Raw genomic sequence first — 12,377 nt, 5'->3', positions numbered from 1 at the left:
TGCACCCTCCGCTCTGCTGCTGCCAATCTCCTATCCCCCCACATTCGGACCAAACTCAGATCCTGGGGGGACAGGGCTTTCTCCATCGCTGCTCCCACCCTATGGAACTCACTACCCCAAACCGTTAGAGACTCCTCCACACTCACCACATTCAAAACATCGCTGAAGTCTCACCTGTTCAGTACTGCCTTCAACCACTGAAGGTCACCTCACCTTCTGTCTCCTTTCTCTGTTCGTTTACTTATTTACTTATTTATCTATTTATTCATTTCCCTATGTTCTCTAAATCTCTGTAAAGCGTCTTTGAGTATATGAAAAGCGCTATATAAATAAAATGCATTATTATTATTATTATTATTATCTGCAGTTTTTTTCCTACAGTGTCCGGGCCTACAGCGCCCCTCCGGGCCTACAGTGTCCGGTCCAGGCCTAATACGGGACAAGGGCGGTCCCGTACGGGACAAACCAATTTAACCCGAAATACGGGACGTCCCGGCTAATACGGGACAGTTGGCGACCCTAGCTCTACCACTAGGCCACCTTGCCCCACCAACGTTACTGAGATACTCTAACACTTTTTGTGTCTTTTCTCGGTAAACCAGCAACTGCAGTTCCTTGTTGCTGCCTTTCAAATGATGGTGGTTTGTTTGTCTGATTATAGACAGGGGAAGGCAGACGTGGCTGCAGTGTACTATGAACGCGTTGATGTCGAAGGGCACTTCCACGGCCCCATGTCCAAGCAGAGGATGGAAGCCACCAGCGTACTGGATGAGACTTTAAGAAAAATGAACGAGAAAATTAAGGTCAGACTAAATGTGTGGCCGGTTCATTAATGCTTACTCCCCTGGTTTGACTCACTTCGAAGGTATTTATTCACAAAATGCTGGAGTAACTCAGCAGGTCAGGCAGCATCTCGGGAGAGAAGGAATGGGTGACGTTTCGGGTCGAGACCCTTCTTCAGACTGATGTCGGGGGGGGGGGGGAACAAAGGAAGGATATAGGTGGAGACAGGAAGATAGAGGGAGATCTGGGAAGGGGGAGGGGAAGAGAGGGACAGAGGAACTATCTAAAGTTGGAGAAGTCGATGTTCATACCACTGGGCTGCAAGCCGTCCAGGCGAAATATGAGGTGCTGTTCCTCCAATTTCCGGTGGGCCTCACTATGGCACTGGAGGAGGCCCATGACAGAAAGGTCAGACTGGGAATGGGAGGGGGAGTTGAAGTGCTCAGCCACCGGGAGATCAGTTTGGCCAACGCGGAATCAGTTTGACTCACTGGTCCTCTGCAATAGTCAGTCAGAACCTTTTTCCCCCAGGATGCAAACGTCCAACACTAGAGGGCCTAGCTATAAGGTGAGAGGGGGAAGGTTTATGTTGGACCTTAGATCTTAGAGATACAGCGTGGAAACATGCCCTTCGGCCCACCGGGTCCGCGCCGACCACCGATCCCCGCACACCAACACTATCCCACTCTGACTCACTCCATTAACAAATCCTTACCCTGTGCAAACATATCCTATGATTCCGATATTTGTACAATAACCTCTTATCAGTTATCAGTTGAGTTCATTGTCACGTGTACCGAGGTACAGTGAAAAGCTTTTGTTGCGTGCTAATCAGCCAGCAGAAAGACCATACATGATTACAATCGAGCCGTCCACAGTGTACTGATACATGATAAGGGAATAACATTTAGTGCAAGGTCTTGTGTGATATCAAAGACCACAAATGCCTCAAAAGGCAAGTTTGCAGTTGATAGGCTTGAATTGTAAACATAGAAACATAGAAAACAGGTGCATGAGAAGGCCATTTGGTCCTTCGAGCCAGCACCGCCATTCATTGTGATCATGGCTGATCATCCACAATCAGTAACCCGTGCCTGCCTTCTCCCCATATCCCTTGATTCCGCTCGCCCCCAGAGCTCTATCTAACTCTCTTTTAAATTCATCCAGTGAATTGGCCTCCACTGCCCTCTGTGGCAGAGAATTCCACAAATTCACAACTCTCTGAGTGAAATAGTTTTTCCCACCTTGGTTTTAAATGGCCTCCCCTTTAATCTTAGACTGTGGGGCCTCTGGTTCTGGACTCCCCCAACATTGGGAACATTTTTCCTGCATCCAGCTTGTCCAGTCCTTTCAAAATTTTATACGTCTCTATAAGATCCCCTCTCGTCCTTCTAAACTCATCCTTGTAGATAGCAAAGATTAAATGGACAGTCCACTATCACTGAAATCCGAAATATAATAACAAGGTTTACTGTAGACGGAACGTTAAACTCCACGCTGAGGCTCTCGACCTGAAACGTCACCCATTCCTTCTCTCTAGAGATGCTGCCTGACCCACTGAGTTACTCCAGCACTCTGTGAAACGTCACCTATCCACGTTCTCCAGAGATGCTGCCTGACCCGCTGAGTTACTCCAGCACTCTGTGAAACGTCACATACCCACGTTCTCCAGAGATGCTGCCTGACCCGCTGAGTTACTCCAGCGTGTTGCGTATATCCCAGATCTTCCTCTTATGTTCTCCACAGGAGGTGGGCCTCCAGGATGACTTGAACGTCATTCTGTTTTCGGATCACGGAATGACGGACATTTTCTGGATGGATAAGATTATCGAACTGGATAAATACATAGACATGACGGACATCTTGGTGATGATGGACAGGGGAGCTGTGGTGAGCATATGGCCCCATGAAGGCAAGCTGGACAAGGTGGGTATTAAGGGATTTTAACGTATCATCACAACGATTTTAAAAAAATAAAAATTCTAGAGATACAGCACGGAAACAGGCCCTTCGGCCCACAGCTTGGTTTGGGAACAGCTCCATCCAAGACCACAAGAAATTGCAGCAAATTGTGGACGCAGCCCAGACCATCACACAAACCAACCTCCCTTCCATTGACTCCATCTACACCTCACGCAGCCTCGTCAAGGCCAGCAGCATAATCACGGACCAGTCTCACCCCGGCCACTCCCTCTTCTCCCCTCTCCCATCGGGCAAGAGGTACAGAAGTGTGAAAACGCACACCTCCAGATTCAGGGACAGTTTCTTCCCAGCTTTTATCAGGCAACTGAACCATCCTACCACAACCATGATCACATTGACAGGCGGTGCTGGCTCGAAGAGCCGAATGGCCTACTCCTGCACCTATTGTCTATTGTCTATTGTCTATTCACCAGAGAGCAGTCCTCAGCTACTAGCGACCTCTTTGGGGACCCTCGGGCTATCTTTGATCGAACTTTACTGGACTTGCACTAAACGTGATTCACGTAATTCCCTGTACCCTGTGTCTCCACACCGTGGACAACGCGATTGTAATCCTGGAGTACCTGGAGTATTGTGTACAGTTTTGGTCTCCTAATCTGAGGAAAGACAATCTTGCCATAGAGGGAGTACAGAGAAGGTTCACCAGATTGATCCCTGGGATGGCAGGACTTTCATATGAAGAAAGACTGGATAGACTCGGCTTGTACTCGCTGGAATTTAGAAGACTGAGGGGGGATCTTATTGAAACATATAAAATTCTTAAGGGGTTGGAGAGGCTAGATGCGGGAAGATTGTTCCCGATGTTGGGGAAGTCCAGAACAAGGGGTCACAGTTTAAGGATAAGGGGGAAGTCTTTTAGGACCGAGATAAGAACGTTTTTTTTCACACAGAGTGGTGAATCTGTGGAATTCTCTGCCACAGAAGGTAGTTGAGGCCAGTTCATTGGCTATATTTAAGAGGGAGTTAGATGTGGCCCTTGTGGCTAAAGGGATCAGGGGGTATGGAGAGAAGGCAGGTACGGGATACTGAGTTGGATGATCAGCCATGATCATATTGAATGGCGGTGCAGGCTCGAAGGGCCAAATGGCCTACTCCTGCACCTATTTTCTATGTTTCTATGTTTCTATGTAATCATGTGTGCAGGAAAATAACTGCAGATGCTGGTACAAATCGAAGGTATCACAAAATGCTGGAGTAACTCAGCAGGTCAGGCAGCATCTAGGAGAGAAGGAATGGGTGACGTTTCGGGTCATGTGTAGTCTTTCCGCTGACCGGTGAGCACGCGACATAAAGCTTCTCACTGTACCTCGATACAAGTGACAATAAACTGAACTCCAATTCAAACTCAAACTCCCTGATCTCGCCAGGTTTACAGAGGCTTGAAGGAAGTAAAGGAGATGAACGTGTACAAGAAGGATGAAATTCCTGACCGATATCATTACAAACGTGGAAAGTTCGTCGCCCCCCTCACCCTACTTGTTCAACCTGGCTGGTTCATTATCGAGGTAAGAGGTGATATTAGCCCATGGTTTTTAAAATTCATTCATGAGAGGGGATCTTATAGAAACGTGTAAAATTATAAAAGGACTGGATGCAGAAAAAAATGTTCCCAATGTTGGAGGAGTCCAGAACCAGGGGCCACAATCTAAGAATAAAGGGGAGGCCATTTAAAACTGAGGTGAGAAACAACGTTTGCAGAGAGTTGTGAATCTGTGGAATTCTCTGCCACAGAGGGCAGTGGAGGCCAATTCACTGGATGGATTTAAGAGGGAGTTAGATAGAGCTCTAGGGGCTAGTGGAATCAAGGGATATGGGGAGAAGGCAGGCACGGGTTATTGATTGTGGACGATCAGCCATGATCACAATGAATGGCGGTACTGGCTCGAAGGGCCAAATGGCCTCCTCCTGCACCGATATTCTATGTTTTCTATGTTTTCATAATAAGTAACAATCAAAAACAATTAAGGCTCAACAGTATTTGTAGGTTCCATCCTACACACACTAGGGGGCGTTTACAGAAGCCAGTTAACCTACAAACCTGTACGTCTAATACGAGGGCAACGAAGGCTGTCCCGTCTGGCCCGAACCGACAGAAGGTCGACTGTGGCACAAGTCACGGAAAATTTAAATGGTGGTCACGGGAGGAATGTGTCACAATACACAGTGCATCGCACCCTGCTGCGTATGGGGCTGCACACGGAGGACCAACAGCATATTGGGCAGGTGGTCACAATGTTTCGGCTCATCAGGTCACAATGGCGGCGCTGCCATAGCAGCTGCGGCTTACCTGCGGTCCATTTGTCTTTGTGTTTTGTTGTTTTTTTGTCTTAATTGTAGTAGTGATGTGGTGTTTTTGTGTTTGTTTACTATGTGTGTATGTGTGGGGGGGGGAGGGGGGAACTGTAAAATTGTAAATATGTGTCCCTTCCGAACGGAGACCCGACCTTTGTTTTCTGGGTGGTGTCTCCGTTCCTGCTGCGGCCCAACCATCGGCCCAACTCCTGGAGCTGTCGGCCTCAAGGGCTCCGGTTCGCAGAGCCCGCGGACCGGACTTACCATCACCGGAGCCGGCCGTCTTTGGAGGCTGCGGGAGCGGCTGCGACTCGCCTTAGGCTCGGGCCGTGTGGATGCCGACATCAGGATCGCGGGGCTTGGGTCGCGGACATTTCACCGTCTGGCGCGGCCTAAGATAGGACGCGGGATATTTCTCTGCTGGGCGGGGGCTTCAATGTCGGGAGCCACGACCGCCCGACGTGCAGCAACAGCGGCAGCAGCAGCGTGTTCGCCCGCCCCGGATCGGACTTATCATCGGCGGAGCCGGCCGTCTTCGGAGGCTGCGGGAGCGGCTGCGACTCGCCTTAGGCTCGGCCCGCTGCGGACCGTCCGGCGCGGCCTGCAACCACAACAACCTGACTGCGGGAGAGGACAGCAGGAGAAGGGAAAAGACATTGTGGCCTTCCATCACAGTGAGGAGAGAGAGGACTGGAGGAGACTCACTGCGATGGATGTTTTCTTGATGGATGTTTCTTTTGTGTGTTTTGGGGGTTGTGTAATTTTAATGCCTATTTTGATGCTTTTGTTGTTGGACTGTGGGTGACTGAATTTCGTCCAATTTGGATGACAATAAAGCTATCTTGAATCTTGAATCTTGAATGTTTTGGCTGATCGGTGTATATTTATCTGTGTGTTATTCATTGCGTTAACGGGACTGTGGAGCTGCAGCAGGTGCAAGTTTCATTGCTCCATTGCTGGTACGTATGACAATGAAATGTTTGATCTCTTTCAGAATATACAGAAGTTGCCGTACTGGGCCAATGAAACAGGGAGCAGGAAGGGTTGGCAACGTGGCTGGCATGGCTATGACAATGAGCAGATGGATATGAAGGGGTTCCTGGTGGCGTACGGACCAGGTAAAGTCGCGTTAGTCACGTAACAGTTGTGCAAGACCTTGGCCTGACCGCATTTAGACTTTCGAGGTACAGTGTGGGAAATAGACCTTCCAGCCCACCGAGTCCACGCTGACTCGAGCGATCACCAATTCTACCCATCGAAGGTATTTATTCACAAAATGCTGGAGTAACTCAGCAAGTTGTGAATCTGTGGAATTCTCTGCCTCAGAAGGCAGTGGAGGGCCAATTCTCTGAATGCATTCAAGAGAGAGCTGGATAGAGCTCTTAAGGATAGCGGAGTCAGGGGGTACGGGGAGAAGGCAGGAACGGGGTACTGATTGAGAATGATCAGCCGTGGTCACATTGAATGGCGGTGCTGGCTCGAAGGGCCGAATGGCCTCCTCCTGCATCTATTGTCTGTTGTCTAAGTCAGGCAGCATCTCAGGAGAGAAGGAATGGGCGACGTTCTCTTCCCTTCTCTCTCCTGAGATGCTGCCTGACCTGCTGAGCTACTCCAGCATTTTGTGAATAAGTACCTTCCATTTGTACCAGCATCTGCAGTTAATTTCTTACACTAATTCTACCCACACACACTAGGGGCAAATTTACCAAACTCAATTACTCTACCAACCCGCACGTCTTTGGAGTGTGGGAGGAAACTGGAGGACCCGGAGAAAACCCACGCAGGCCACGGGGAGAACGTACAGCACCCGTAGTCAGGATGGAACCCGGGTCTCTGGCTGTTCCACCATGCCTCATTGGTTGTATTTAGGCACAGTTTCTCCTCACACATTTTGTCCACTCCACTGCAAAATCTCTTCAAGGTATGCCTACTTTGAAGTCGTTCTCCTCCTGTAAGGGTCTCGACCCAAAACGTCACCTATTCCTTTTCTCTAGAGATGCTGCCTGACCCACTGAGTTACTCCAGCACTCGGTGAAACGTCACCTATCCACGTTCTCCAGAGATGCTGCCTGACCCACTGAGTTACTCCAGCATTTTGTGTCTACGGTTTAAAGCAGCATCTGCATTTCTCCCTACACATGGTATTATCTGATCTTTTAGTTTAGTTTAGTTTAGTTTAGAGATACAGCGCGGAAACAGGCCCTTTCGGCCCACCGGGTCCGCGCCGACCAGCGATCCCCGCACATTAACACTATCCTACACACACCACTAGGGACAATTTTTACATTTACCAAGCCAATTAACCTACATACCTGTACGTCTTTGGAGTGTGGGAGGAAACCGAAGATCTCGGAGAAAACCCACGCAGGTCACGGGGAGAACGTACAAACTCCGTACAGACGGCGCCCGTAGTTGGGATCAAAGCCGGGTCTCCGGCGCTGCATTCGCTGTAAGGCAGCAACTCTACTGCTGCGCCACCGTGCCGCCAAGTTTGGATAGGAGGCAAATCAAAGCTTTTCACTGTACCTCGCTCAGTACAAGTGACAAAAAAAAACCTAAACCTAAACCATTCATTCAAAATAAGATATTGTTATTTTTTCCTGTTTTTGACCAACCTATAATAAATCTACACCTAGAATTATTGCACATGTTCCTGACATGGTTTCTAGATGTGTGGAAAGGTTTTGATGCCCAGGGATTAAAGTGAAATACTTAACACCCTCAATAAATATACCACTTTGGCACAGATCTCATACATAATATATATTTATTAATACTTTAAACTATTTTGACAAGTTTCAAATTAAATCTGTGTCTGCTTAGGGGTGGCGCAATAGACAATAGACAATAGACAATAGGTGCAGGAGGAGGCCATTCGGCCATTTGAGCCAGCACCGCCATTCAATGTGATCATGGCTGATCATTCTCAATCAGTACCCCGTTCCTGCCTTCTCCCCATACCCCCTGACTCCGCTATCCTTAAGAGCACTATCCAGCTCTCTCTTGAATGCATTCAGAGAATTGGCCTCCACTGCCTTCTGAGGCAGAGAATTCCACAGATTCACAACTCTCTGACTGAAAAAGTTTTTCCTCATCTCAGTTCTAAATGGCCTACCCCTTATTCTTAAACTGTGGCCCCTTGCGCAGCGGCAGAGTTACTGCCTTACAGCGCCAGAGACCCAGGTTCCATCCTGACTACGGGTGCTGTCTGTATGGAGTTTGTACGTTCTCCCCATGACCACGTGGGTTTTCTCCGGGTGCTCCGGTTTCCTCGCGCTCTCCAAAGATATGCGGATCTGTAGGTTAATTGGCTTCAGTAAAATTGTAAATTGTGCCCAGTGTATAGGGTAGTGTTAGTGTACGGGGTGATCGCCGGTCAGCGCGGACCCGGTGGATCGAAGGTCGAAGGCTGTACCTCTAAAGCCTAAACTCTAAAGTCAAGTCTAAAACAAAAATGCTGGAGTAACTCTGCGGGTTAGACAGCATCTCTGGAGGATGTAGATGAGCGACGTTTAAAGTCGGGATCCTTAGAGACATAGAGTGATTCAGCGTGGGAACAGGCCCTTCGGCCCAACTTGCCCACACCGACCAACATGTCCCAGCTACACTAGTCCCACCTGACGGCATTTGGCCCATATCCCTCCAAATCCTCTCGACCTCATTGGTGACCCTCGGACTATCTTTGATCGGACCTTGCTGGCTTTACCTTGCACTAAACCTTATTCCCTTACCATTCCCTTATAGCCTGACTTCGGTGGTAGGAAAGATGCTGGAGTCAATTATTAAAGAGATATTAACAGTGCATTTGGATAGCAGTAAAAGGATAAGTCCAAGTCAGCATGGATTTATGAAAGGGAAATCATGCTTGACTAATCTTCTGGAATTTTTTGAGGACATGACAAGTAAAATGGATGGAGGGGAGCCAGTGGATGTAGTGTATCTAGACTTTCAGAAAGCCTTTGATAAGGTCCCGCACGGGAGATTGGTGACTAAAATTAGAACACATGGTATTGGGGGTAGGGTGTTGACATGGATAGAGAATTGGTTGGCAGACAGAAGCAAAGAGTAGAAGTAAACGGGTCCTTTTCAGAATGGCAGGCAGTGGCGAGTGGAGTGCCGCAAGGCTCGGTGTTGGGGCCGCAACTGTTTACCATATATATTAATGATTTGGAAGAGGGAATTAGAAGCAACACTAGCAAGTTTGCGGATGACACAAAGCTGGGTGACAGTGTGAACTGTGAAGAGGATGTTAGGAGGTTGCAGGGTGACTTGGACAGGTTGAGCGAGTGGGAAGGTTGGGAAAAGCTGCAGAAAGAGAGCTGAGAGGTGGGACACACCTGAAGCTGCCTGCGTCACTAAGATTGTGTTGGTGTTCAGATTTCAGAAGGAACTACAAGGTGCCGCCGATCAAGGTGGTTGACGTGTACAACATCATGTGCCGCCTGACCGGAATAAAACCACTGCCCAACAATGGATCCTGGCCCCGTGTGGCAGCTATGCTAAACAACAAGGCCGCTCCCACCCTCGGCACCACGGCCGCCATCACCGTGGCGATGGAAACGCTCGCCTGGCTGCTTCTCCAACACCTGTAGGATGGATCTACACGTATACAATTAAGAAAGGGCTGGACGAGCCAGATGCAGGAAAAATGTTCCCCATGTTTGGGGGGAGTCCAGAACTAGGGGCCACACACACAGTCTAAGAATAAAGGGGAGGCCATTTTAAAACTGAGGTGAGAAGAAACCTTTCCACCCAGAGAATTGTGAAATTGTGGAATTCTCTGCCACAGAAGGCAGCGGAGGCCAATTCACTGGACGGATTTAAAAGAGAGTCAGATAGAGCTCTAGGGGCTAGCGGAATCAAGGGATATGGGGAGAAGGCAGGCATGGGTTACTGATTATGGATGACCAGCCATGATCACAATGAATGGCGGTGCTGGCTCGAAGGGCCAAATGGCCTCATCCTGCACCTATTTTCTAAGTTTCTATGTTTCCATGAACTGCAGATGCTGGTTTACACCAGAGACAGACACAAAACGCTGGAGTAACTCAGCGGGACGGGCAGCATCTCTGGAGAGAAGGAATAGATGACGATTCGGGTCGAGACCCTTCTTCAGACTGAGAGTCATGAGAAAGGTCTGAAGGAGGTTCTTGACCCAAAACGTCACCCATTCCTTCTCTCCAGAGATACTGCCTGACACGCTGAGTTACTCCAGCTTTTTGTGTTTGTGATTCTCTAACATGCTGTTCATAAGCGATAGGAGCAGAATTAGGCCATTCAGCCCATCAAGTCTATTCCGCCTTCAATCATGGCTGATCTATCTCTCCCATCTAACCCCATTCTCCTGCCTTCTCCCCATAACCCCTGACACCCGCACTAATCAAAAATATGTCAATCTCCACCTTAAAAATATCCATTGACTTGGCCTCCACAGCCGTCTGTGGCAATGAATTCCATAGATTCACCACCCTCTGACTAAAGAAATTCCTCCTCATCTCCTTCCGAAAGGAACGACCTTTAATTCTGAGGCTGTGACCTCTAGTCCAAGGCTCTCTCACTAGTGGAAACATCCTCTCCACATCCACTCTATCCAGGCCTTTCACTGTTTATAATACTTTTTAATTTAAAAAAAAATGTTGAATCAAAATATTTGCATTTTAGCAAGAATTGTTAATATTTCGAATTGCTTCTAACATTGAAATATGAGGTGAAATTTTGATTAAGTTTATCTTTTGGGGGCAAAGATATATAAGAAGACTTTGGATTTTCAATACAATAGCAATCTTGAAAATGACGTTATGGGCGGCACGGTGGCGCAGCGTAGAGTTGCCACCTCACAGCGCCGGAGACCCGGGTTCCATCCCGACCACGGGCGCTGTCTGTATCGAGTTTGTACGTTCTCCCCGTGACCTGCGTGGGTATTCTCTGGGTGCTCCGGTTTCCTCCCACACTCCAAAGACGTGCAGGTTTGTTGGTTAATTGGCTTCGGTAAATTGGATGGAACCCGGGTCTCTGGCGCTGTAAGGCAGTAACTCTACCGCTGCGCCACCGTGCCACCCCATCTCCCCTCTAGTCCTGAATGGTTACATCACAGTGCAGGCATGTCTAACAAACATTAAGTCACGAACAAACAATCTGGTTTGGGAACAGCTCTGCCCAGGACAGGAAGGCTCTGCCGAGAGTAGTGCGTTCGGCTGAACGCACTATGGGAACTACACTCGCCCCCCTGCAGGACCTATACATCAGGAGGTGCAGATCCAGAGGCAGCAACATTATGGGGGACCCCTACTACCCCAGCAACGGACTGTTCCAGCTGCTACGGTCAGGCAAACGCCTCCGCTGTCACGCTGTGAAAACAGAGAGGATGAGACGGAGTTTCTTCCCACAGGCCACCAGGACTGTTAACTCTCATATCACCAGGGACTAATTTAATTTACTGCATTCATTTATTTTTTGTGTTAAAAAATCTTTTTTTTTTCTATTCTGTTTTGTAATTTTAGCACAATCCTCATTTCACTGCACATCATATATGTGACAAATAAACTTGACTTGACTTGCTCCCATCAATGTGGAAACTTATTTTTCCTTTGCCAGATCAAAATGAATGAATGAAATCTAGATTGTTATCACAATTGTCACTATTAAAGTGAACTTTTTAAGTTAAAAGCAAGCTGCTGGAAATAAAGGATTACTTGACACAGAATTTATTGCAAAGATGGGGTTTTTTTGTAGTTCAGCCCGAGTTAAATTAATGAAAGCTCTAATAGGGACTCAGACATAGTCAAAGAGTCATACAGTGTAGAAACAGGCCCTTTGGCCCAACTTGCCAATGCTGACCAACATGTCCTATCTACACTACACAATGGCAGGAATTTCTGGGCATAATCCGGAAGACGCAGGATCATTTCATTCCAAAGAGGAAGAAAGATTCTAAGGGGAGTAAGAGGCAACCGTGGCTGACAAGGGAAGTTAGGGATGGAATAAAACTAAAAGAAAAGATGTATAACACAGCAAAGAGTAGCCGGGAAGCCAGAGGATTGGGAAACTTTCAAAGGACAACGGAAGGTAACAATACGGGCAATACGGGCTGAAAAGATGAGGTACGAGGAGAAGCTGGCCAAGACTGTCCAGAACCAGGGGCCACAGTTTAAGAATAAAGGGTAGGCCATTTAGAACGGAGATGAGGAAAAACTTTTTCAGTCAGAGAGTTGTGAATCTGTGGAATTCTCTGCCTCAGAAGGCAGTGGGGGCTAATTCTCTGAATGCATTCAAGAGAGAGCTAGATAGAGCTCTTAAAGATAGCGGAGTCAGGGGGTATG

General features: G+C 48.0%; 1 protein-coding gene across 3 annotated transcripts in view; it reads left to right on the top strand.

Moving 5' to 3' along the window:
- Positions 1-12,377, top strand: part of enpp6 (ectonucleotide pyrophosphatase/phosphodiesterase 6) — a 58,917-nt gene that overhangs the window by 43,914 nt on the left and 2,626 nt on the right. Inside the window, exons 4-8 of one of the 3 annotated variants that reach the window (XM_078396670.1) lie at positions 662-803; positions 2,530-2,709; positions 4,134-4,271; positions 6,053-6,176; positions 9,436-9,573. In XM_078396670.1, the coding sequence (XP_078252796.1) occupies positions 662-803; positions 2,530-2,709; positions 4,134-4,271; positions 6,053-6,176; positions 9,436-9,573 (722 nt within the window). Of the gene's footprint in view, positions 1-661; positions 804-2,529; positions 2,710-4,133; positions 4,272-6,052; positions 6,177-9,435; positions 11,617-12,377 lie in introns of those variants that run through there. The other 2 variants (XM_078396668.1, XM_078396669.1) reach the window with 2 other exon arrangements.

This window comes from Rhinoraja longicauda, chromosome 3 (genome assembly GCF_053455715.1).
Source record: "Rhinoraja longicauda isolate Sanriku21f chromosome 3, sRhiLon1.1, whole genome shotgun sequence".
Classification (NCBI taxonomy): Eukaryota; Metazoa; Chordata; class Chondrichthyes; order Rajiformes; family Arhynchobatidae; genus Rhinoraja; species Rhinoraja longicauda.
This window is presented reverse-complemented; position numbering and strand designations above follow the sequence as displayed.